The 27,462-nt window shown below is 39.2% G+C and overlaps 1 protein-coding gene and 2 long non-coding RNA genes across 4 annotated transcripts in view; 1 reads left to right on the plus strand and 2 right to left on the minus strand.

Annotated features, from left to right (window-relative positions):
• LOC130846237 (uncharacterized) overlaps positions 1–27,133 on the plus strand; it is a 51,164-nt gene extending 24,031 nt beyond the window's left edge. The window contains exons 3-6 of the long non-coding RNA XR_009051537.1: positions 17,121–17,289; positions 18,644–18,714; positions 21,891–22,032; positions 26,807–27,133. This is a non-coding gene — a long non-coding RNA (uncharacterized LOC130846237). The remainder of the gene's footprint in view (positions 1–17,120; positions 17,290–18,643; positions 18,715–21,890; positions 22,033–26,806) is intronic.
• On the minus strand, positions 5,540–6,974 carry LOC130846232 (uncharacterized). The gene is made up of 2 exons (XR_009051534.1): positions 6,897–6,974; positions 5,540–6,176 (listed from the first exon to the last, which is right to left on the minus strand). It is a non-coding gene; the product is annotated as an uncharacterized LOC130846232 (long non-coding RNA).
• On the minus strand, positions 22,395–23,795 carry LOC130846222 (small proline-rich protein 2E-like). Of its 2 annotated transcripts, none has more exons than XM_057724317.1 (2): positions 23,680–23,795; positions 22,395–22,946 (listed from the first exon to the last, which is right to left on the minus strand). In XM_057724317.1, the coding sequence occupies exon 2, from the start codon at positions 22,925–22,927 to the stop codon at positions 22,712–22,714; it is 216 nt and encodes a 71-aa protein (XP_057580300.1). In that variant the 5' UTR covers positions 22,928–22,946; positions 23,680–23,795; the 3' UTR covers positions 22,395–22,711. The 2 variants fall into 2 exon arrangements, with proteins under 2 accessions (XP_057580300.1, XP_057580309.1); XM_057724326.1 differs by lacking the exon at positions 23,680–23,795 and adding an exon at positions 23,605–23,634.
• Positions 27,134–27,462: the final 329 nt, after the last annotated feature.

Consider the following 27,462-nt stretch of genomic DNA (forward strand, 5'->3'; position numbering starts at 1 on the left):
ACAAGCAACAGCTAAGAGAATTCAGCACCACCAAACCAGCCCGACAACAAATGCTAAAGGAACATCTCTAAGTGGGAAACAAAAGAGAAGAAAAGGACCTACATAAACAAAAGCAAAACAATTAAGAAAATGGTAATAGGAATATATATATTGATAATCATTTTGAATGTAAATGCACTAAATGCTCCAACCCAAAGACACAGACTGTCTGAATGGTTGCAAAAACAAGACACATATATATGCTGCCTACAAGAGACACACTTCAGACCTAGGGACACATATAGGCTGAAAGTGAGGGGATGGGAAAAGATATTCCATGCAGATGGAAATCAAAAGAAAGCTGGAGTAGTGATACCCATATCACATAAAATAGACATTAAAAAATGTTACAAAAGACAAGAAAGGACACTACATAAAGATCAAGGGATCAATCCAAGAAGAGGAGATAAGAATTATAAATATACATGCACCTAATGGAGGAGCACATCCATACATAAGGCAAATACTAACAACTATAAAAGAGGAAATTGACAGTAACACAATAAGAGTGGGGGACTTTAACACCCCACTTACACCAATGGACAGATCATCCAGACAGAAAATTAATATTGAAGCATGAGCTTTAAATAACATAACAAAACAGCTAGATTTAATAGGTATCTATAGGACATTACATCCAAAAACAGCAGATTACACTTTCTTCTCAAGTGCACATGGAACATTCTCCAGGATAGATCACATTTAGATCACAAGTCAAACCTTGGTAAATTTAAGAAAGTTGAAATAGTATCAAGCATCCTTTCCCACCACAATGCTATGAGATGAGAAATCTATTACAGGGGGGATAACTGTAAAAAAAAAAAAAAAAAAAAACACATCAAGACTAAACTATACACTACTAAATAACCAAGAGATCACTGAAGAAATCAAAGAGGAAATCAAAAAATACCTAGAGACAAATGGCAATGAAAACACAATTATCCAAAACCTATGGGATGAAGCAAAAGCAGTTCTAAGAGAGAACTTTATAGCAATACAATCCTACCTCACAAAACAAGACAAATCACAAATAATCTAACCTACCTAAAGAAACTAGAGAAAGAACAGCAAACAAACCCCAAAATTTGTAGAAGGAGAGAAATTATAAAGATCAGAGCAGAAATAGGTGAATAGAAACAAAGAAAACGATAGCAAAAATCAACACAACTTAAAGCTGATTCTTTGAGAAAATAAATAAAATTGATAAACCTCTAGAAAGACTCATCAAGAAAAAGAGGGAGAGAACTCAAATCAATAAAATTAGAAATGAAACAGGAGAAGTTACAATGGACACTGCAGAAATAAAAAAACATCATAAGACACTACTACAAGCACCCCTATGCCTATAAAATGGACAACCTGGATGAAATGGACAGATCCTTAGAAAGATAAAACCTTCCAAAACTGAATCAAGAAGAAATAGAAAATATTAACAGACCAAACACAAGTAATGAAATTGAAATTGTGATTAAAAATCTTCCAAAAAACAAAACTCTGGGACCTGATGGCTTCACGGGTGAATTTTACCAAACATTTAGAAAAGAGCTAACACCCATCCTTCTCAAACTCTTCTAAAAATTTTCAGAATAAGTAACACACCAACACTCATTCTTTCAAGCCACCATCACCCTGATACCAAAACCAGACAAGAAAAGTACGCACCAATATCACTATTGAATTTAGATGCAAAATTCTAAAAAAAATACAAGCAAACAGAATCCAACAACACACTGAAAGGATCATACACCATGGTCAAGAGGGGTTTATCCCTGGAATGCAAGCATTCTTCAATATAGGCAAATCAATCAATGTGATACGCCATTTTTAAAAACTGAACGATAAAAAGCACATGATCATCTCAATAGATGCAGAAAAAGGTTTGACAAAAATCAACACCCATTTATGATAAAATCTTTCCAGAAGGTGGGCATACAGGGAACATACCTCACCTAATAAAGGCCATGTATGCCAAATCCACAGCAAACAACACTCTCAATGGTGAAAAACTGAAAGCATTCCCTCTAAGATCAGGAACAAGACAAGGATGTCCACCCTCGCCACTATGATTCCACATAGATTTGGAAGTCCATGCCACAGCAATCAGAGAAGAAATAGAAATAAAGGCAATCTAAATTGGAAAAGAAGCAAAACTGTCACTGTTCGCAGATGACATGACACTATACATCGAAAATCCTAAAGATCCCACCAGAAAATAACTTGAGCTAATCAATGTATTTGGTAAAATTGCAGGATACAAAATTAACACACAGAAATGTCCTGCACTTCTATACACTAACAATGAAAGATCAGAAAGAGAAATTAAGGAAACAATCCCATTCACCATTGCAACAAAGAGAATAAAATACCTGGGAATAAACCTAACTAAGACCTGTACTCAGAAAACTATAAGATGTTAATGAAAGAAATCAAAGATGACACAAACAGATGGAGAGATATACCATGTTCTTGGATTGGAAGAATCAAAACTGTGAACATGACTATACTACCCAAAGCAATCTACAGATTCAATGCAATCCCTCGCCAATTACCAATGGCATTTTTTACAGAACTAGAACAAAAAATCCTAAAAGTTGGTATGGAGACACAATAGACCCCGAATAGCCAAAGCAATCTTGAGGGAAAAAGCTGGAGCTGGAGGAATCAGATTCCATGACTTCAGACTACACTACAAAGCTACAGTAATCAAGACAATATTGTACTGGCACAAAAACAGAAATATAGGTCAATGGAACAGGATAGAAAGCCCAGAGATAAACTATGGTCAACTAATCTATGACAAAGGAGGCAAGGATATACAGTGGAGGAAAGATAGCCTCTTTGATAAGTGGTGCTGGGAAAACTGGATAGCTACATGTAAAAGAATGAAATTAGAACACTCCCTAACACCATACACAAAAATAAACTCAAAATGGATTAAAGACCTACATGGAAGGCCAGACAGTATAACACTCCTAAAGAAAAACACAGGAAGGACACTTCTGACATAAATCACAGCAAGACCTTTTTTGACCCACCTCCTATAGTAAACAAAATAAAAACAAAAATAAACAAGTGGGACCTAATGAAACTTCAAAGCTTCTGCACAGCAAAGGAAACTATAAGCAAGGTGAAAAGACAACCTTATGAATGGGAGGAAATATTTGCAAATGAATCAACAGACAAAGGATTAATCTCCAAAATATATAAACAGTTCATGCAGCTCAATATCAAAAAAAAAAAAAACCTAATCAGAAAATGGGCAGAAGACCTAAATAGGTATTTTTCCAAAGAAGGCATATGGATGGCCAAGAGGCATGTAAAAGCTGGTCAACATCACTCATTATTAGAGAAATACAAATCAAAACTACAATGAGGTATTAACTCACACAGGTACAAAAGGCCATCATCAGAAAATGTACAACAGTAAATGCTGGAGAGGGTGTGGAGAAAAGGGAACTCTCTTGCACTGTTGGTGGGAGTGTAAATTGAAACAGCCACTATGGAGAACATATGAGGGTTCCTTGAAAAACTAAAAGTACAGTTCCCATATAACCCAGCAATCCTACCACTGAGTGTACACCCACAGGACACCGTAATTCAAAAAAACACATGCACTTCAATGTTCACTGCAACACGATTTACAATATCCAAGACATGGAAGCAACCAAAATGTCCATCAACAGAGGAATGGATAAATAAGATGTGGTACATGTACACAATAGAATATTACTCAGCTGTAAAAAGGAATGAAACTGGGACATTTGTAGAGACGTGGATGGACCTAGAGAGAAACACTGTCAAATAGAGTGAAGTGAGTCACAAAGAGAAAAACAAATATCATATACTAACACATATATGTGGAATATAGAAAAATCGACCAGTGTGCAAGGCAAAAAAAGAGACAGATGTGGAGAACAAACATATAGATGCCAAGTGGGGAAATCAGGGGGGATTTGGAGGGAAGAATTGGGAGATTGGGATTACCATATATACATTACTAATAAGAAAAATATCAAATTTTACACTTTGGATATGTGCAGTGTATTGTATGTCAGTAAAACTTCTTAAAGAAAAAAAAAGAAAACATAGAAGAAACCCATAGTGAGCTTTGATTTCATAATCCCTTGATTACAGCACACAAAACAAACTGTGACAGAAACAAATGAATAAATTGAACTTCAAAATGAAAAAAAAAAAAAAAAAACTATGTCTATTGAAATACCCTGAAAAATACAACATTTAACCAACATTTGGTCTGCCTCCCAAATTAATCTGAACAACCATTATTGCCAATGTGTTGCCATGAATAACATGTATCATCACATTTATACTTTCCAATATCAGTATCTTGCCAAACACATCCAGACTTCTAAACCAAGGCCACAATTTAAACTTTGTTACAGTAGCATCCCACCTCAAGAACTACTTGCTCTGTCAGCTCAGATAACACTAGCTACAGGAGAGACAGCTCCCAAACATCAGTGTTGATTTTTCACTCATGTCATAGTCTGATGAGAGTTGAGCAGTAAAATGGGAAAGTTTTTCCATCTGCAGTCCTATCATCTTTGAGTCCTTCACTTCTAGGACCAGAAGAAGAGATATGCTGAGAGAACATATCTCTTTTCACAGATTGACTAGTAAACTAAGCACTGAGAAAACAAGCTGCATGGCAAACGTGGTTCTGTAAATCTAAATAAACATTGTAAACTTCAATGTTCTTCAAAGGTGGGGTCAAACCAATCAGGAAAGTAATTGCAAAGGTGAAAAAAATATAAGAACACCCTGAGGTTGAGGTGTTGTTGGTGTAAGAAGAGCAGGTTGTACACATGGAGCGGAGGCAGTACTTTGCCAGACAGGATCCTTTCATTTCCCTTTCTTCTCTACTACCCAAGTTTTCAGAACTACTATGATTTTTTGCAGAATATTCCACTAATTTCCAAAATTTTTATCGGTAATATCATATTACAAATAAGTTTAATTAAAAAAGAAAAAGAACAGCACAATCTGAGATGGTAATAAAGCTTAAGAACCTTCTTTTTGCTATATTAGTTATGTCTGAGCCAACTTCCTGCTGGAGCAAACCTGAGGGGTATGGTGATGACGGTGGTGACACTGATGACGACAGAGACAATGATGATCTAGTGCCTCCCCAAGTGCCAACTAGGTATCTGGCATAGTGGCAACTAAATTACACACATTCAGGTAATTTTCATGCCTCAAACAACTTTGCAATGTAAATATGATAGTCCCACATTTTAGTAAAGGGGCCGAAAACCCAAGGAGTTGAATAATTTCTTCCTCATTTCAATCAAGCAATAATTAACAAAATAACATGGATCTGTAATTCTATAGAGATACTCTTTGATATGACAAAATTCAGACCACACTGATTGTGAGAGCCTGAACTTTGGCATCAAAGGAGAGAAATCAACCCAGATGATGATATGATATGATACTGCTAAAAGCACTTTTACAAGAAAGAAAACATTTGACCATCACACAAAGGGATTGTAGTTTATTCACAAAATGGAAGATAAGTAACAATGGCTCAGTTGGTAGAAACCCCTGCCCAGCTGACAAACACATACAGAAGACAGTGAGAGAGTCCTCTGATGGCACCCAGGAGGAGAGCTGCTGCTCTTCCTTCTGAAGCTCTGTCATGCTCTCTCAGCTACCTCCTGGGGGAAGCAGTACAGCCACCTCAGGAAGGAAACCTTGGGCTGTCAGCATCACCACAGGCATATGGCAGGCTGAAGGGTGGAGAAGCTTCTTCTGTATCCATGATGTGCTTTGAAGAGAAGATGAAGGTGGAGCTGGGGAACTAGGTGAGCCAATTGTCCTTATCCTTTCCTGATCCACATGGAACCTGCAACAATTACTTGCACTTGGGTGGGCACTTCGGATTGCATGGTTGGGGAGGTGGAACAGGAGGGCATTTCTGCTGGCACTGCTGAGGTGGGCATGGATCAGGACACTTTATAGGTGGGCAAGGCTCTGGACACTTTATAGGTGGGCAAGGCTCAGGACATGGTGGAGGTGGGCAAGGCTCAGGGCACTTTGGTGGGCACACTGGAGGTGGATGGCAGGGCTGCTTGCACTGCTGCTGTTGATAAGACATCTTTCTGGAGTCTTAGAATCTGAAAGAAATTGTATGACAGTATTCACAAAAGGGACTCCTACAAAGAGAAAAGCCAAATATTTTATTATACCATCAGATAGCATCTCTCCAATGGCTCAGAATGCTCTTTAACCCTTCACCTTCTTTTAACAAATTTCTAGCTTCTTGGTCCTTAGGAAATTGCTTCAAGAGCCCACAAAAAACCTTCTCTTTTCTCATACAATCTTTTACAAAAGAAAAATACTTTTGTTTGCTTTGTTTCTTGTATGGAAACAGCATCTTCAAGAAAGGCCATTATTACTTCTGAAATGGGGGGCAAGCTCACAAGCAGTCCCTATCATCATGTTCTCTCATGCAGTTCCAGCAGGATGACTAGTGCACAGAGCAGGGACAGGCAGAAAGGACACAAGGGGGAAATCCTCACATCTTCTCAGATAAATGCCTCTGAAGTCATAGCAGATGGACACAGCAAAGATATAGAGAAGGGAAAATTACTTTCTGCTTTCCCTCTTCTTCATGTCATAGGTCTCCTATTAATTTCTTTCTCAGTAGGAGAAGTGAAACTTTATCAGAAATCTAAAAATTACAATACACCATTGTGTCCCAATTCCAAGTTCCTGTCCACTAAGTAGCATTAAACCCATGAGCATAACTTTGGGCCCACCAAATTTGCCGTCTCCAGCATAAATGCAACATTCAGGAGCCCAAGAACGAAGCTGAACTGAAGAATCAGACTCACCAGATTCTCCAAAGTCGCTGGCACTAGAGCAGCAGGAGGATGGCAGTCGTGCAGCAGAGGACCTTTTTATTGGGGCTTGCTGCCCCACCCAAGGGGAAGTGGAACTGTCAAAACTTGCCTGGTCAATCATTTCCCAACCAAAATGCAAATCTATCCATAATTGGCTTGACAGGAACTCTGAAAACAGGAAATGTACTGCTCCAGAATCTCCCCGCTGGATTGGGTTCTCATGACTCACAGAATCCCTGCCTTAGCTCTCAGTTTCAGGGGTTTATGGCAGTGGGAGGATGGGAAGGGGGATTCTCTAAGTTGTAGTCAAGGGCACCCTTTCTTGATTGGGGAAGATGATCCTGTTCGAGCTTTCATCTTCCTTTCTTTATAAACTTCCTGCTGTGTTCCACTGGGACTGGCTGACATTTTATTGTACATACTGGGTTGAAAAAAGCCTGGCTTCCTGCTGACACCTTCCTCTTTACTTTAAGCCCTTCTTACAGTGCATTTCCTCTTGACCCATGGCTTGCTAAACTGAGTCTCCTTTCTTCTCTAAAATGGACTGAGGGTACGTTGCAGATCATCTCAGATCCCTTCCCATCATGATACTCAGACACGTTTGGTAAAGTAGCGACCTCTAGGTTCCTCCATTCACTGCTGCGCTCCTTCAAATAAAGAACATCTAGCAAGCAGATTCTTGTGATCTTTATAAATATGTTTCACATCTGGACACAGGGAATTCACTAGGAGTGTGGCATCACCTACCACCATTCAGATGATGTGGCAGCTCAGACCCTAGACCTAAAAAAGAAAGCAAGCAATTCGCTCATATCTCCCCTACATGACATACCACCTGCTCCCACATAATTACTCCCAACTGACCTCTTTGTATTTCTTCTATTTGTCAAGGAAGCTCAGAGGATTGGTCAAATTTTCTGGCTTTCTGCCCCTGTGAAATTATTTGAAAACCCAATCTACTATGCAATACCATTCAAACCATTACTATTTATGAATTATTTAAACCCCTATTGGTTGGCCTCAAATCCAGTGGTAAATTCAAGAAAAAGGTGAAATCACTTTATTAATAATTTAGTCATTGAAATTAAATGTTGTTCATATACAACTTCATCATTAATAATGTTTTCATTATAATTTTAACCTACTTTTTAGGTTTTCCATATCGGTCACTGTGGAATACATGTCAAATAAACCAATTTCCGGCTCTACATTCTTGATACAATTTCAGTGTGATGGTTAATTTAAGGGTCAACTTGACTGGCACAGGTCCCAGTATTTCATCAAACATGATTATGGGTGCTTCTCTAAGGATAGCTTCGGATGAGATTAAAATTTAAATCAGTGGCCTGAGTAAAGGAGATTGCCCTCTGTACAGTGGGAAGTCCTCATCCAATCCACCCAAAGCCTCAATACGACAAAAGTCTACCCTCCCCCAGGTAAAAGGTAATTCCCCTGTCTGATGGCATTCCTCAGGGTTTCCAATTTGAATGTGCCAAAATTCGTTCTCTCTCTCTTCTCTCTCGCTCTCTCTCCTCTCTCTCTGTGTCTAATATATATGCTTGCATATATATTGTAATGTATAGTATATTGTAATATGTAATTTGAATATTTCATCTGACATTTCATGTACATGATTGCCTATGGTCAATGAAATTAAAAATTTTTTCAGTTTTTATAAAATGAAGTTAATGTAACAAATATTAATATTACAAGATACGTGTGATGTGTACTTATGACAAATATAAGGGGCTCTTGGGGAATAACTGATGTTCAGGAAACAATGCCCTAGCAGGTTCTCCAAGCCTGGGAAAAGATTTCTTTGGTGCCTTTATTTTTTTTATTTTTTTTTTTTTTAGGAATCAGATCTCCTGGTTTTTTATTAATACTTTTGCAATAGGTAATATATGAACATGGTACACAATTTCCATGACACCAAAAGGCATACAGTGAAAGTACAACCCTCTCCTGTCTCTATGCCCCCAGTTCTCTCCAAAGGCAACACTTACATAGTTTTTGAATATATCTTTCTAGATGTACTTTGTAAATATCTATTGGCAATTATGGGAAGTGATTGAAGTAACCTACCCTTCTCTCTAAAATCTTGGCCTTCAGCCTGCTTTCAAACCCACTGTCTATAAATTCCTTTTCAAGTCATAACCACTCTGCTTTCAAAACCAGGTAAGGGCAATGTAGATATATTTTATCCATTTTCTTTATTGTCAAAAGGAGTTACAATGATAAGAGCGAACCCACACACTTTGATTTAGCCTCCAGCCCTCTAATCCTTTAATTCTTTGTTTCAATAATTGTTGAGGATATATATTTTCTCTGATCTTTCATAACTCTCTACATATAAAATACATTGTCTCATCCCAATATCTCATTTTGTGTGTGAAATTTTTTTTCTTTCACTGTTTTAGGTTTTTTTTTTTTTTAATTTAAGGAGGCTGCTTCTTTCAGGATCCAGGTTCTTGGCTCTTAATAAAACTTGCGACTAATATTAATTGTACTCCCTTTATTGTATATAATTATTTAATTATTTTTTATTTTTTTAATTTTTTTGGGGGTACACTAGTTTCAACCATATGTTTTTATACACATATCCCCGTATGCCCTCCCTTCCTTGACTCCCCCCCCCAAGTCCCCCCCACACTCCCTGCCCCAGTCCTCTAAGGCATCTTCCATCCTCGAGTTGGACTCCCTTTGTTATACAATAACTTCCCACTGACTATTTTAGAGTTGGTAGTATATATATGTCTGTGCTACTCTCTCACTTCGTCTCAGTTTCCCCTTCACCCCCCGCTCCCTCCCATACCTCGAGTTCTCCAGTCCATTCTCTGTATCTGCATCCTTATTCTTGTCACTGAGTGCATCAGTACCATTTTTAGATTCCGTATATGTGAGTTAGCATACAATATTTGTCCTTCTCTTTCTGACTTACTTCACTCTGTATGACAGATTGTAGTTCTATCCACCTCATTACATATAGCTCCATCTCATCCCTTTTTATAGCTGAGTAATATTCCATTGTATATATATGCCACATCTTCTGTATCCATTCATTTGTTGATGGGCATTTCGGTTGCTTCCATGTCCTGGCTATTGTAAATAGTGCTGCAATAAACATTATGGTACAAGTTTCTTTTGGGATTATGGTTTTCTTTGGGTATATGCCCAGGAGTGGGATTACTGGATCATATGGTAGTTCTATTTGTAGTTTTTAAGGAACCTCCAAATTGTTTTCCATAGTGGCTGTACCAACTTACAGTCCCACCAACAGTGCAGGAGAGTTCCCTTTTCTCCACACCCTCTCCAACATTTGTGGTTTCCAGATTTTGTGATGATGGCCATTCTGATCGCTGTGAGGTGATACCTCATTGTGGCTTTGACTTGCATTTGTCTGATGATGAGTGATGTTGAGCATCTTTTCATGTGTTTGTTGGCCACCTGTATGTCTTCTTTGGAGAAATGTCTATTTAGGTCTTCTGCCCATTTGTGGTTTGGGTTATTTGCTTTTTTGGTATTAAGCTTCATGAGCTGCTTGTATATTTTGGAGGTTAATCCTTTGTCCGTTGTTTCATAGGCAATTATTTTTTCCCATTCTGAGGGTTGCCTTTTAGTCTTGTTTATGGTTTCCTTTGCTGTGCAAAGGCTTTTAAGTTTCAAGAGGTCCCATTCATTTATTCTTGATTTTATTTCCATGATTCTAGGAGGTGGGTCAAAAAGAACCTTGCTTTGATGTATGTCATAGAGTGTTCTGCCTATGTTTTCCTCTAGGAGTTTGATAGTGTCTGGCCTTACATGTAGGTCTTTAATCCATTTGGAGTTTATTTTTGTGTATGGTGTTAGGAAGTGTTCTAATTGCATTCTTTTACATGTTGCTGTCCAATTTTTCCAGCACCACTTTTTGAAGAGTCTGTCTTTATTCCATTGTATACTCGTGCCTCCTTTGTCAAAGATAAGGTGCCCATATGTGTTTGGGCTTACTTCTGAGTTCTCTATTCTATTCCATTGATCTTCCTTTCTATTTTTGTGCCACTACCATACTGTCTTGATCACTATGGCCTTGTAGTATAGTTTGAAGTCAGGAAGCCTGATTCCACCAACTCCATTTTTCCTTCTCAAGATTGCTTTGGCTATTCGGGGCCTTTTGCGTTTCCATACAAATTGTAAGATTTCTTGCTCTAGTTCTGTGAAAAATGCCATTGGTAATTTGATCGGGATTGCATTGAATCTGTAAATTGCTTTGGGTAGTACAGACATTTTCACGATGTTGATTCTTCCAATCCAGGAACATGGTATGCCCCTCCATCTGTTTGTGTCGTCTTTGATTTCTTTCATCAGTGTCTTAAAGTTTTCTGCATACAGATCTTTGGCCTCCTTAGGCAGGTTTATTCCTAGGTATTTTAATCTTTTTGTTGCAATGGTGAATGGGAGAGTTTCCTTAATTTCTCTTTCTGCTCTTCCGTTGTTAGTGTATAGGAATGCAAGAGATTTCTGTGCATTAATTTTGTATCCTGCTACTTTACTAAACTCATCAATTAGTGCTAGCCATTTTCTGGTAGAGTCTTTAGGGTTTTCTATATATAATATCATGTCATCTGCAAAGAGTGACAATTTTACTTCTTCTTTTCAAATTTGTATTCCTTTTATTTCTTTTTCTTCTCTGATTGCTGTGGCTAAAACTTCCAAAACTATGTTGAATAATAGTGGTGAGAGTGGCACCCTTGTCTTGTTCCTGTTCTTAGAGGGAATTCTTCCAGTTTTTCCCCATTGAGAATGATGTTGGCTTTTGGATTTTCATATATGGCTTTTATTATGTTGAGGTAATTTCCTTCTATGCCCATTTTCTGGAGAGCTTTTATCATAAATGGATGTTGAACTTTGTCAAAAGCTTTTTCTGCATCTATTGAAATGATCATATGGTTTTTATCCTTCAATTTGTTGATATGATGTATCACGTTGATTGATTTGCATATATTGAAGAATCCTTGCATCCCAGGGATAAACCCCACTTGATCATGGTGTATGATTTTTTTAATGTGCTGTTGGATTCTGTTAGCTAGTATTTTGTTGAGGATTTTTGCATCTATGTTCATCAGTGATATTGGTCTGTAGTTTTCCTTTTTTGTGACATCTTTGCCTGGTTTTGGTATCAGGGTGATGGTAGCCTCGTAGAATGAGTTTGGGAGTGCTCCGCCTTCTGCAATATTTTGGAAGAGTTTGAGAAGGATAGGTGTTAACTCTTCTCAAAATGTTTGATAGAATTCGCCCATGAACCCATCTGGTCGTGGGCTTTTGTGTGTTGGGAGATTTTTAATCACTGCCTCAATTTCCGTACCTGTGATTGGTCTGTTCATGGTTTCTATTTCTTCCTGGTTCAGTCTTGGAAGATTGTATTTTTCTAAGAATGTATCCATTTCTTCCAGGTTATCCAATTGATTGGCATATAGTTGCTTGTAGTAGTCTCTCATGATGTTTTGTATTTCTGAGGTGTCCGTTGTTACTTCTCCTTTTTCATTTCTAATTCTGTTGATTTGCATCTTCTCCCTTTTTTTCTTGATGAGTCTGGCTAATGGTTTATCAATTTTGTTAATCTTCTCAAAGAACCAGCTTTTAGTTTTATTTATTTTTGCTATGGTTTCCTTCCTTTCTTTTTCATTTATTTCTGCTCTGATCTTTATGATTTCTTTCCTTCTGCTCACTTTGGGGTTTCTCTGTTCTTCTTCCTCTAGTTGTTTTAGGTGTAAGGTTAGGTTGTTTATTCGATAATTTTCTTGTAGGTAGGACTGTATTGCTATAAACTTCCCTCTTAGAACTGCTTTTGCTGCGTCCCATAGGTTTTGGGTTGTTGTGTTTTCATTGTCATTTGTTTCTAGATATTTTTTGATTTCCTCTTTGATTTCTTTAGTGATTCCTTGGTTGTTTAAGAGTGAATTGTTTAGCCTCCATGTGTTTGTCTTTTTTGCAGTTTTTTTCCTGTAATTGATGTCTAGTCTCATGGCGTTGTGGTCTGAGAAGATGCTTGATATGATTTCAATTTTCTTGAATTTGCTGAGGTTTGATTTGTGACCCAAGATGTGATCTATCCTGGAAAATGTTCCATGTGCACTTGAGAAGAAAGTGTAGTCTGTCGTTTTTGGATGGAATGTCCTATAAATATCAATTCAGTCGAGATTATCTAATGTGTCATATAAAGCTTGTGTGTGTTTATTTATTTTCTGTTTGGATGATCTGTCCATTGATGTAAGCGGGGTGTTCAAGTCTCCCACTATTATTGTGTTACTGTTGATGTTCCCTTTTATAGCTGTGAGCATTTGCCTTATGTATTGAGGTGCTCTTATATTGGGGGCATAGATATTTACCATTGTGATATGTTCTTCTTGAATCGATCCCTTGATTATTATGTAGTGTCCTTCCTTGTCTCTTTTAATAGTCTTTACTTTCAAGTCTAATTTGTCTGATATGAGTATTGCTACTCCAGCTTTCTTTTGACTTCCATTTGCATGGAATATCTTTTTCCATCCCTTTCCTTCCAGTCTATATGTATCCCTTAGTCTGAAGTGGGTTTCTTGTAGGCAGCATATAGAAGGGTCTTGTTTTTGTATCCATTCAGCCAATCTGTGTCTTTTGGTTGGAGCATTTAATCCATTTACATTTAAAGTGATTATTGATATGTGTGTTCCAATTACCATTTTCTTAATTGTTTTGGGTTTGTATTTGTAGGTGTTTTCCTTTTCTTGTATTTCCTACTTAGAGAAGTTCCTTTAGCACTTGTTGTAAGACTGGTTTGGTGGTGCTGAATTCTCTTCACTTTTGCTTGTCTGGAAAGCTTTTGATTTCTCCCTCAAATCTGAATAAGATTCTTGCTGGGTAGAGTATTCTTGGCTGTAGGTGTCTCTCTTTCAGGACTTTCAATATATCCTGCCATTCCCTTCTGGCCTGCAGAGTTTCTGTAGAAAGGTCAGCTGTTATCCTTATGGGTTTTCCCTTATATGTTGTTTGTTGCTTTTCTCTTGCTGCTTTTAATATTTTTTCTTGGTGTTTAATTGTCATTAGTTTGATTAATATGTGTCTTGGTGTATTTCTCCTTGGGTTTATTCTGTATGGGACTCTCTGTGCTTCTTGGACTTGGTTCATTATTTCCTTTCCCATGTTGGGGAAGTTTTCCTCTAGAACCTCTTCAAAGATTTTCTCAGACCCTTTCTTGTTTTCTTCTTCTTCTGGGATGCGTATAATTCGAATGTTGGTACGTTTAAGGTTATCACTGAGGTCTCTGAGACTGTCCTCTATTCTTTTTATTCTTTTCTCTTTTTCCTGCTCTGTGGCAGTTATTTCCCCCATTCTATCTTCCAACTCACTTATTCGTTCTTCTGCCTCAGGCATTCTGCTGGTTATAGCATCTAGAGTATTTTTAATTTCAGTTATTTTGTTATCCATTGCTGTTTGTTTTTCTGAGTTCTTATGAACTGTTTCTTGTACTTTCTCTATTTTGTTATCAAGATTTTGTATCATTTTTACTATCATTACTCTAAATTCTTTTTCAGGCATTTTTCCTATTTCCTCTTCATTTATTTGGTCTTGTGGGTTTTTTTCCTGCTCCTTTGCCTGCATGGTGTTTCTTTGTTTCCTCATGGATGTCCAGACTTTTGGGGTTGCTTGTCCTGGCGATAGAGGTGTTTATAGAAGACTGTCCAAGCCTCAGACTAATTTCCAAGTATTGGATTAAACGAATATTAAGTCTAGGAAACACATACATGTATAAGACACACAATTACTGAATCCGTTAGGACATAAGGTTCTAGAAAGACCTGACAGAACCCAAGTGTGCTATCAGATATTCAAAGAGAAACCCAGCAGAAATTGACAACTGAAACAGAACAAATCAGAGACAAAAGCAAAAGCAAACAAACAACAAATAACACCCTACATATACAAACATCAATCCAGGGAGATTTTGTAAGCTAGGATCAAATATAGAAAAGAGCTGAAGTACCACCAGAGAGAATGGAGATTCTCAGAATGTAATTAGACAACTGTACTAAGAACTAAGATAAAGACAAAAGCCTAACATTAAATACCAAGGCAGTGCATCATCTGGAGAATAGAGCAAGGAGTCTGAGCCGACCGATAGTGTTGCTTATAAGTATGTTAAGATAAAATAAACTTAAAATGGCTGGAAGAAAGGGGAACAGAAGAGCGTAATGTGGTTGGAAATATGCAAATAAAAAGAAAGGAATAGAAATGTATAAAAGATAGGGATGAAAGGAAAGTATGAGAGATATTTTGTCCGTACTACTAAAAACTTAGCTAGATATAGAAGTATATAAAAAGGCAAAAAAAAAGAAAAAGAATAAAAAATATAATTAAAAAATTATGTTATAAAACTTGTAGATGCCTTAGGGCTAAGATCGTATTTAATAAATCAAAAAAAAAAAAAAAAAGAGAGAGAGAGAGAGAAAGAAAAAAAAAAAAAAATCCAGAACTGATCCCAGAATGGACCAGTTCAATAGGCATTGATACTACTATTTCTGTTTCCTTAGCGTCTCAGCTGTAAGTGTCCTTCTCCTTGCCTTGGTTTTTTTTTTTTTTTTTTTGCATTATTCTGTGACCAGCAGAGGTTCCTTTATTGTTCGTCTGTAAGCGTCGGTGTGTGGGGAGGGAGAGGGTACAATAGTGGCTCCTTCTCCTGGGAGTGAGTGAGCAGTGGCGCACTGTTGTTTCAGTGGGGCTTGGAGGTACCTGTTGCAGAGGGCGCTGGTGGCTCAGGCATAAACAGAAAGTCTTAGAGTTGGGCCTCTCTCGGGGTTTTTTTCTTTTTGATGCTGTTGTTTTTCTTTTTTTTTTCTCTCAGCAGCCTCCCTGCTGCTGGCATTGCAAGGGGTTTTAATCTAGCCCCGCCCAAGTGCCTGAGGGTGTTTGTTATCCCTGAGCACCTTAGGTGGCCCGCAGGGCGTCTCTCCACTGCCTGTTGCAGAGCCTCCGAAAGAGAGAGAGAGGCTATGCGCGCGGCTCCTCTCCCTCGCCCATGAGCCTGCAGCCTCCAGCCGCCATCATAGCCGGGCAGCTCTCAGGGACAGGCACTCCTCTCCGCGGACCTCCTCCCTCCTGTCCTCTCGGTCCGTCACCCTACGGGCAACAATGTTTCTCACCCTGAACCAGCTCTCCGGTTCCCACGCTTCCGCTCCTGGACCCTCTGTTCAGCCGCAGATCGATGTCTCGGTCCGGGAACGCTGAGCTGTGCTGCGGACCCACCGTATGTTTCTCACTCCCTCCCGTCTGCCACAGCTCCACTGCTTCACCCTCTTTGAGCCCTCGTAGATGCCTCCCTACCAGCTATGTCAATCTCCCCGCAGCCCTTTCTGATGTCCGAGGCCGTCTGCTGGTGTTCAGCTGGTTCTCTGTGGGAATTACTGCGTCCTTCCATGCATTCCCAATGCCTCTGTGGAGAGGGATGCACTCCACATCTCTCTACTTCGCCGCCATCTTTTCTCCTCTTTGGTGCCTTTAGAGAGATTTAGCTCTCAACAATTCCTCTACACTTAGTCTCTTATCCTGGAACTGAACTATCCTCTTTTCTGTGCTGTCCCCTTGGGGACTGAAGCTTCTTGAGATGGGCCAAGGCTGGTGAATGACTCTGTCTCGTTTAGAAACAAAGTTACTATACTCATTTTACATTCCTGTAGAATGTGGAAACACATTTTTAACCAGTCAGGAAGTTTCGTCTCACGTGATAGAAACACTTCCCTAAACTGCTGCCATGTGCTTAGAATTCCTTTATCAGGATATAAATTTCTTCTTTTCCATAAGTAAATGCCAGGTTTAAATTATGAGAAACCAAAAACACATATAAGATGCCATTTAAGACTCACACCATCCCAAATAATGATTGACAGTGGGTTTGGGAGGCAAAAGAGGATCAGGGCACTAAACTTCTGAAATCTAGGTGAAATATGAACTTGGGGTTCATCTGATATATTTCCTTTCCTCTACTGTTTCCAAACATATTTTAGGTCTTTGAAAGACAGTAATTTTAAAAATTCTTTCAATGTGTATTCCCTGTCTTCTCTTTCAAACTTCCAGTCCCCTCAACCTGTCATATTACCTTCACTCCCCAATGCATACATCTTAACTGTCCACTTTGGTACATTGATCTACTGTCAATGCATTTAGTAATAGTCCCTTCATATCTTTCTATACTCTTCCTGCACTCAGGAGGAAGAATTGGCCTACTAACATGTCTTGGCCAAATACTACAAAGCTTTCCAGGAATGTGGTTCTATAAATCGGAAAGAAGGAAGAAGAGGAGAGTGAGGAAGAAGAGGAAGAGAAAGAGCAGACACCTGAAACCTGTGAAAGAGTCACCACTATGCATGTTCCAAAGGTCAGGCCTCACATTTTCCTCTCACTCAGCAACATCTTCACTGACTACTCTATATTCTTTTAAATATTCTGATCAATAGTTACAAAAGTGAAATTACATCATGTAATATGTAATGGAGAAAACATAAAGCTATTCAAAAATGTGCACTGACATTAAACTACCAGAAATACTCACGGCTCATATTTTGCTGTATTTAGCGGTAGGATGTTTTATTTTTCATGAACGCACATACAAGTATACATTTCTCTCAGGAAATTGATCTGAGATCTTTCATCTCTTGTTATACAGGTGTCTCCAGCCATAAGTTTCTCTCTATGCACTGCATTACATTTGTCCTTAAAGACCTTATGTGTTTTGTTTTAATTTCCGTTCATCCCAAAGAATTTTCTATTTTATTTGTTGTTTCTTCTTTCAGCCATTGGTTATTTAGGAACGTGTTGCCCAACTCATCGCTCTCAAAGAAACAGAGAATAGAACGGTGGTTAGCCAGGTCTGAGGGGTGGGGCATACATGCAGATCATAAGTGCAGATGTTGGGCAAAGGGAACAAGCCTTGTGTCATATGGTGAATAAGCTCTGGGAGTCGAATATAGAGCATGGTGAGTCTAGTTTATTACACTGTGTTGCGTGCTTGAAACTTGATGAGAAAGTAGACCTTAAGCAGTATCACTACACTCTCTCACAGAGAGACATACACACACTGAAATGCTTACTATTGAAGGGATTAATGTGTTAAGTACCCAATGATGGTAATCATTGCACAAAGTAACATACGTCACGTGATCACATTACACACTGTAAATATATACAATTTAATTTGTCAATTATACCTCAGTAAAGCTGGAAGGAAAAGATGACAGAATAGCAATCATACAAGAGAGTAGCAAACCCTGAGAATCTCTGTGCTTTGTCTCCTCCTTGCCTCTATTGGGCTCTGATACTGTTCCCTGGGAGAGCTTCCCGTATCCATCATTCCCTGTGGGCCTTGTATCCACCTCACAGTGGGCAGTCCCTTTCAGTCACCTGTACTGACTACATGTGAAATGGGTTGTATGGAAAGTGGGGACAGGAGGGCTGGAAAGTCATTTCTGTTCTTGAAAAATCAAACACTTTTTACTTTTGGCACATAGTGTATTTCATGCTCAAATCCCTCAAAAACATATTAGGCATCTGAGATAATGTAGTACTCTAATCATTTCTATGTTCTAGAGACCATGCTCAGGTCCTTTCCTAGAAGTAATGTTCTGCCCTAATTTATTTTGCTGCCTTTCCCTGTGAACTTAATAGAGCTGCCATGAGATCCCTGGCAGAGGTGGAGAGATGACAACTTCTATCTCTTTTCTCTGTTGTTACAGTCAGCTGAAAATGAACCTGAAGTTCAAAACCACTTCTACTCGCATCCCTTCCTCTTTGGAGCTTACAAGTGGTGAGTTTTCTAATTTCACAAGGTTTTGAATTTCTGCCCTACAGTCTTTCTTTTCTCATTTTTTCTCATTTCTGTCCTGAAAACCAGAAAGTTTTTTCCTGAACATATGTCTGTTGAAATTCCCTGATCAATACAACAAATAAGCAACATTTGGTCAGCCTCTTAAGTGACCAGGGACAACCATAACTGCAAACATTTTGCCATTGAATAGCATGTATCACCACATTCATGGTTTCCTATATCACTTTCCTTGCTAACCACCTCTGGACTCCTCAGCCAAGGCCCCAATTTAAGATGTATTACAGTTACATCCCACCTCAAAGAATTAATGTCTGTGTCAGGTCACTTAATACTAGCTACAGGAGAGACAGCTCCCAAATATCAGAGTCAATTTTCCACTCCAGTCATAGTCTGCTGAGAGTTGAGCAGTACCATGGGAATCTTTTCCCACCTGCAGTTCTATCATCTTACACTCCTTTACTTCTAGGTATGCAAGTAAAGAATGTATACAAAGAGAAATATCCTCTCAATGTTATTTATGTTTAGGTATAATATGACTTAACTTGAAGACATTGTTGCTTTTCAAAATAATGCTATTTTTCATGTGTGTGCAGGCATGTTGTGTGTTGTGCATTTGTATGTATGTGTGTGTGTGATATGAAGTAAGTATTCTGTGGGACTTCCCTGTGGTGCTGTGGTTAAGAATCTGCCTGCTGGAGTCCCTCCCATCAGGAAGGATGCATGATGCTTCTAGATAGCTTCCTCTACAAGAGGACAGACAGCAGTATCAAGCAGTATCAGCAGTATTTCATCCTGTGGAACTGAAAACTACAGCCACAGAAACATAGAGAAAAAGAAAAGGCAAAAGACTTTGTACCAGGTGAAGGGACAGGATAAAACCCCAGAAAAACAACTAAATGAAGAGAAGATAAGCACCCTTCCAGAAAAAGAATTCAGGATAATGATGGTGAAGATGATCCAGGACTTTGAAAAAAGACTGGATGCAAAGATTTAAAAGTTTACCAAAGACCTAGAAGAATTAAAGAGCAAACAAACAGAGATATGCAACAGAATAACTGAAATGAACAACTCACTAGAAGGAAGCAATAGCAGATTAACTGAGGCAGAAGGGTGAATAAGTGACCTGGAAGACAGAATGGTGATAATCACTTATGCGAAAAAGAATTAAGAAAAAAGAATGAAAAGAACGGAAGACAGCCTAAGAGACCTCTAGGACAATGTTAAACACAGAAACATTTGCATTATAGGGGTCCCAGAAGGAGAAGAGAGAGAGAAAGGACCTGAGAAAATATTGGAAGAGATTATAGTTGAAAAATTCCCTAACAAGGGAAAGGAAATAGCTACCCAAGTCCAGGAAATGCAGAGAGTCCCAGGCAGGATAAACCCAAGGAGAAACATGCCAACACATATAGTAGTCAAACTGACAAAAATTAGATAGAGAAAAGTTGTTAGAAGCAACAAGGGAAACATGACAAATCACATGCAAGGGAACTCCCATAAGGTTAACAGCTGATTTCTCAGCAGAAACTCTGCAAGCAAGAAGGGAGTGGCACAATATATTTAAAGTCATGAAAGGGAAGAACCTACAACCAAGAATACTCTACCCAGCAAGGATCTCATTCAGATTCGACAGAGGAATCAAAAGCTTTACAGACAAGCAACAGCAAAGGGAATCCAGCACCACCAAACCAGCCCTACAACAAATGCTAAAGGAACATCTCTAAGTGGGAAACAAAAGAGAAGAGAAGGACCTACAAACACAAAAACAAAACACTTAAGATAACGGTAATAGGAACATACATACCCATAATTACCTTGAATGTAAATGGACTGAATGCTCCAACCAAAAGACACAGACTGGCTGAATGGTTGCAAAAACAAGACACACATATACGCTGTATACAAGAGACACATTTCAGACCTAGGAACACATACAGACTGAAAGTGAGGGGATGGAAAAAGATATTCCATGCAAATGGAAATCAAAAGAAAGCTGGAGTAGTGATACTCATATCAGATAAAATAGACTTTAAAATAAAAAATGTTACAAGAGACAAGAAAGGACATTACATAAAGATCAAGGGATCAATCCAAGAAGAGGAGATAACAATTATAAATATATATGCACCCAATACAGGAGCACCTCAATACACAAGGCAAATGCTAACAACTATGAAAGAGGAAATGCAAGGCAGAAATAGAACACAGGTGTAGAGAACAAATGTATGGACACCAAGGGGGGAAAGCGGGGAGGGTTGGGGGGGAATGAATCGGGAGATTGGGATACCAAATTTTACACTCTAAATATATGCTGTTTATTGTCTGTTCACTGTATCTCAATAAAAGTTCTTAAAAAAAAAAAAGAATCCACCTGCCAATGCAGGGGACATGGGTTTAATTCCGAGTCAGGGATGATCCCACGTACCACAGAGCAACCCAGCCTGGGTGCCACAACTACTGAGTCCACGGGCTGCAACTCCTGAAGCCTGTGTGCCTAGAGCCCATGCTCTACAACATGAGAGGCCAGCGCCCTGAGAAGCCTGCACACAGTCATGAAGATTAGCCGCCACTGGCTGTACCTAGAGAAAAGCCCCGCGCAGCAAAAAAGACGCAACACAGACAATAAATAAATAATTCTTTTTAAAAAATGAATTAACTATTCTGTTTTGTGGACACTTAGGCCCACAAGAAGAGATATGCTGAAAGAACATATCCTTTTTCACAGCTTACTTGACTAGTAAGCTAAGCAAATCGAAAACAAGCTGCAGAGCAACAGTGACTTTGTAAATCCAAATAAACATTGAAAAACTAAGTCCTCTTCAAAGGTGGGTGTGAACAATAGGAAAGTAATTTCAGAAGAGAAAAAATGCAATAAACCCTGAGGTTGATGAGTTCTTAGAGTAGGAAGACCACGTTCTACACACGGAAAGGAGGAGGAATTTGCCACGTAAAGACCCTCTTCATTTTCCTTTCTTCTCTACTACCCATGTTCTCAGAACTACTATAATTTTATGCAAAATATTCCACAAATTTCCAAAACTGTTTATCTGTAATATCACATTAAAAATACGCTTAGTTAAAAATGAAGCAGAACAACACATATGAGATGGTAATGGAGCTTCAGGATCTTCTTGTTTGCTATACTACTTATACAGGAGCCACTTTCCTGCTGGAGCAAACGTGGTGCCGGTGGTGACGGTGGTGATACTGATGACGACCGAGACCATGAGGACCTATTGCCTCCGCAAGTGCCCGTTTTGTGTGCAGCACGGTGCCAGCTAAATTACACACGTTAAGGTAATTTTCATGCCTCGGACAAGCTTGCAATGGGAATGTGACTTTCCCACCTTTTAGTGAAGGGACTGAAATCCCAAGGAATTAAAAAATTTCTTCCTCATCTCAATCAAGCAATAATTAAAAAAATAACATGCATTTGTAATTCTATATCAATAATCTTTGAAATGACTCAAAATTCAGATCACACTGATTGTGAGAGCCTGAACTTTGGCATCAAAGAAGGAAAGAAATCAACCCAGTTTATGATATGATATGATACTGCTAAAAGCACTTTTACAAGAAAGAAAACATTTGATCATCACACAAAGGGATTGTAGTTTATTTAGAAAATAGAAGATAAGTAATAACGGCTCAACTAGTAGATAACCCTGCCCAGCTGACACACAGATACAGAAGACAGTGAGAGAATCCTCTGATGGCTCCCAGGAGGAGAGCCGCAGCTCTTCCTTCTGAAGCTCTGTCATGCTCTCTCAGCTACCTCCAAGGGAGAGGCAGTACAGCAGCCTGAGGAATATACTTCTGGCTGTCAGCATCAACCACAGGCATATGGCAGGCTGAAGGGTGGAGAAGCTTCTTCTGAATCCATGATGCGTTTTGAAGAGAAGGTGAAGGTGGAGCTGGGGAACTAGGTGAGCCAATTGTCCTTACCCTTTCCTAATCTGGATGAAACCTGCAGCAGTTATTTGCACTTGGGTGGGCAAGTCTGCTGGCATGGCTGGGGAGGTGGCACAGGAGGACATTTCTGCTGGCACTGCTGAGGTGGGCATGGATCAGGACACTTTATAGGTGGGCAAGGCTCAGGACACGGTGGAGGTGGGCAAGGCTCAGGGCACTTTGGTGGGCACACTGGAGGTGGATGGCAGGGCTGCTTGCACTGTTGCTGTTGATAAGACATCTTTCTGGAGTCTTAGGATCTGAAAGAAATTATGTGACAGTGTTCACAAGAAGGAACTCCTACAAAGAGAAAAGCCAAAGGTTTTGTAATACCATCACATACTACCTCTCCAGTCTCTAACACTGTGCTTTAATCTCTTTAACACTCTCACTCATTAGCAAATTATTTCATCAGCCCAGAGAAGATCTTCTCTTTTCTCGCATGATTTTACAGAGAAAATATCTTTGTTTGAAAGAGTTAAGCGATGGTTTTGTTTTTCTTTTCTTTTCTTTCTTTCTTTTAAGGAAAACAACATCTTCAGAAAAGGCCAACCCAAGTTCTAAGCTGCTGCGCAGGCTCACAAGCAATTCCTATCACTTCTTCTCTCATGAGGTCCCAACAAAATGACTTATGTACAGAGCAAAGGGCCAGCAGGAAGCATACAAGGGCCTCACACATTCTAAGATAAATTCTTCTGAAATCATCGCAGAGGGATACAAGAAAGGTATAGAAAAAGGAAAAATACACTGTTCTTTGCCTCGCCCTCATGTCAAAATTTCCCTATTAATTTCTTTTTTGATAGGGGTACTCAAACTATGTACTAGAAAGCTAATAAATATGGCATAGCAGTGTGACCGAATTTCAAGTTCCCATCCGCTAAGTAACATTAAAACCCATGATCAAAACTTTGGGCCCACCAGATTTGCTATCTCCAGCATAAATTCAACATTCAGGAGCCCAAGAACAAAGCTGAACTGAAGAATCAGCCTCACCAGTTTCTCCAAAGTCGCCGGGACTCGAGTAGCAGGAGGATACCAGTCGTGCAGCAGAGGACCTTTTTATTGGGGCTTGCTGCCCCACCCAGGGGGCAGTGGAGCTGCCAACACTGGCCTGGTCCAATCATTTCCAGAACAAATTGCAAATCCATCCATAACTGGCTTGACAGGGACTCTGAAAACAGGAATAGCCCTGCTTGCTCCAGGTTCTCCTCAGTGGATTACATTCTTATTACTCACAGAATCCCTGCCTTAGCTCTCAGTTTCAGGGGTTTATGGCAGTGGGAGGATGGGGGGGAGGGGATCTCAAACTTGTAGTCAAGGGCACCCTGTGTTGATTGGGGAAGATAACTCTTTTCAATCTTTTACCTTCCTTGAATTATGAACCTTCCTGCTGTGTTCCACTGGGACTGCTGGACATTTTGTTGTATATACTGGTTTGAAAACAGCCTGGCTTCCTGCTGACATCTCTCTCTTTACTTTAAGCCCTTCTTACAGTGCATTTCCTCTTGACCCATGGCTTGCTCATCTGAGTCTCCTTTCTTCTTCTCAAATGGGCTGAGGGTAGGTTGCAGGTCATCTGAGATCCCTTCCCATCATGATACTCAGACACGTTCGGTAAAGTGGTGACCTCTAGGGTCCTCCGTTCACTGCTGTGCTCCTTCAAATAAAGAATATCTAGCAAGCAGATTCCTGTGTTCTTTATAACTCTGTTTCACCTCCGGCCACAGAGAATTCACTAGGAGCGTGGCATCACCTACCATCATTCAGATGATGCGGCAGCTCGGACCCTAGACCTACAACAGATAGCAAGGCATTCACTCATATCTCTCCTACATGACATACCATCTGCTCCCACATAACTTCTCCCAACTAACCTTTTTTTATTTCTTCTATTTTTGAAGCAAGCTCAGAGCACTGTTCAAATTTTCTGGCTTCCTGCCCCTTTGGAATCATTAGAAAACCCATCCGACTATGCAATGCCATTCAAACAAATAAATTTATATATATTCAGTATTTATTAAGGATTTAAACACAGGTCATTTAACCTGAAATCCAGCGGTAAATTCAAGAGAAAGTTGACATCCCTTTATTAATAATTTAGTCATTGACGTTAACTGCCATTCATATACAACTTCTACATTATTAATAATATTTCCCATATAATTTTAACCTATTTTTTATTTGTTCCATATTGGTCTCTGTGAAATGTAAGTCAAATGTGCCTATTTCCTGCTCTGCAAGGTTTGATGGTTCATTTATGGTTTAACTTGAGTGGCACAGTGTGCCCAGATATTTGGAAAACTGTATTCTGGGTTTTTCTCTGAAGCTGTCTTAGGATACGGTTAAAATTATAAATCAGTAGCTTGAGAAAACAGGTTGCCCTCTGTGAGGTGGGACGTCCTCATCCAATCCATTGAAGACCTGAATGGAACAAGGGTGACCCTCCCCCAGGTAGGAGATAACTCCCCTGTCTGATAGCCTTCCATCAGACTTCGAATTTGAATGTTCCAGGGGCTGACAGGGGCTGACTTGGCCGGGGAGGGCTGGAAGAACTGGAAACATGTGACTTAACCTCACTCATTCTTTAAGACTGATGCTTAATGACTCTCCCTTGTGATCTCATTTAACAACTAGGGTGGTGGTTCCCTGGGATGTCACAGATCACTGAGTAATGAAATTCTCTGTTCTGATGAATAACATGAATGTTTCTAAAGAAACAACCAACCCTAACAATCCACTCCAACAATCAGTCTTGAGGTGAGGACTGCCTTATCTCTGCTCTGAAAGTATATAGCTTGCTCATGTACGACCCCTTCGGGGGTCTCCCACCCCTTCTGGTGTCTATGCAGGAAGCTGTTGTGCTTTCTTCCTAATAAACTGTTATTCTGTAACTTAAACCTGAGCAGCGGCTTGTTATTGATCCCGAGGAGAAATTCTTTTCCATCCAAGATTACTAATCCACACCCTAGACAATTTCACGGCATCAAATTTGCAAGATTTCATAATCTCTCTCTCTCTCTCCTGCTCTTCTCTCTCTCTCTCTCCCTCTTCTCTCTCTCTCCCTCTAAAATTATATATATATATATATATATATATATGATTTGAAGATTTCATCTGCCATTTCATGCACATGATTGCCTATAGCCAGTGAAATAAAAAATTTAAAAGTGAGTATAAACTGAATTTAAAGTTAAAAAATTCGAAAAGAAATAAATAAACTTACAAAATTCATATTCCTTGATACAAGCAATGTGTGATTCTGACAAACAGAATGAGCTTTTGGCAAATAACTGAAATTCAGGAAACAGTGCCCTGGCAGGTTCTCCAACCCCAGCAAAAGATTTCAGTTCTGCCTTTTCAGAGGTTTAGCTGTCAACAGTTCTTCCATAGGTCCTCTCCTCTATCCCACACCTCTTTTCTATACTTCCCATCTTCTACCTATGAACGATTTCTATAGCTCCTAGAAAAGAACTGTCCTCTTTTCTATGCTGTCCCCTTGGGCACTGAAGCTTTTCATGATGGGCCATGCTTGGTGAGGGGCCTTGTCTGGTGTAGGAATAAAGTTACAGTGCTGGCTTTCTGTTACTCCAGAATGTGGGAACACATTCTTATGGGAATCAGGATGTCCCATCTCATCTGACACCAACACTTGCCTCGACTGCTGCCATGCACTTAAAGTTCCTTTATCACGGAAAGAAATCCTTTTTTTCCCTTAAGTAAATAGCAAGTCTAAATTTGGTGAAACAAAAATTAAATGTAACATACCATTTACGACTCATAGCATCACATATAAGTGAATGACAGTGGGTTTGGGGAAGGGAGAGAGGATCGGGGTACTAAAGCTCTGAAATCTAGGTGAAATATGAACTTAGGGCTCATCTCATCTATTGGCTTTCTTCTACTCTTTCCAAACATGGTTTCGGTGCTTCAAAGACAGAAATTTTAAAATTTATTTCAATATTTCTTCCCTATATTCTCCTTCAAGCCTCCAGACCCCTCAACCTGCCATACTACCTTCACTCCCCAATGTGCACTTCCTCACTGCCTAATTTGGTACATTGACATGTTGTCAGTGCATTTCCTAACAGTCCTTTCATATCTTTCTTAATTTTTCTTGCAGTCAGGAGGAAGAATTAGCCAACTGACTTGTCTTGGCCAAATACTCAGGAAGCTTTTCAAGAATGTGGTTTTGTTAATGGGAAAGGAGGAAGAAGAGGAGAATGAGGAGGGAGAGGAAGAGAAAGAGGAGACACTTGAGACCTCTGAAAGAGTCACCAGCTATGCATGTCCCAAAGCCCAGGACATAACATTTTCCTCTAGCTCGGCTACATCTTCACTGAGAACTATATGCTTTTTTAAATATTATGTTAAATAGTTACAAACATGAAATTACATCATATACTATAAAATGGGGAAAACATAAAGCTGTTCAAAAATGAGCACCTAATTAAACTGCCAAAAACAATCATTGCTTATATTTTGCTGTATTACCGTTAGCATTCTTTATTTCTCATAAACTCGTGCATGCATACATGTCTATAAGCTTATTGGTTTGAGATTTCTCATCTTTTGTCATATAAACTTTCCAGCCCTAAGTTTTACTCTATGCACTGTGTTACATTTATCCCTAAAGATCCTGTTTATTTTGTTTTCATCTTCATTCATGCCAAAGTATGGTCTATTTTATTTGTTATTTCTTCCTTGACCCATTGGCTATTTAGGAATGTGTTGCCAAACTCATAGGTCTCGCAGACAAAGAGGCAGGAGGATGGTGGT

Source organism: Hippopotamus amphibius, chromosome 1, assembly GCF_030028045.1.
Source record: "Hippopotamus amphibius kiboko isolate mHipAmp2 chromosome 1, mHipAmp2.hap2, whole genome shotgun sequence".
NCBI lineage: Eukaryota > Metazoa > Chordata > Mammalia > Artiodactyla > Hippopotamidae > Hippopotamus > Hippopotamus amphibius.

Bases quoted from the DNA above. Each gene is read 5' to 3' on its own strand.
- LOC130846222 (XM_057724317.1), bottom strand. From the start codon at position 22,927: ATGTCTTATCAACAGCAACAGTGCAAGCAGCCCTGCCATCCACCTCCA.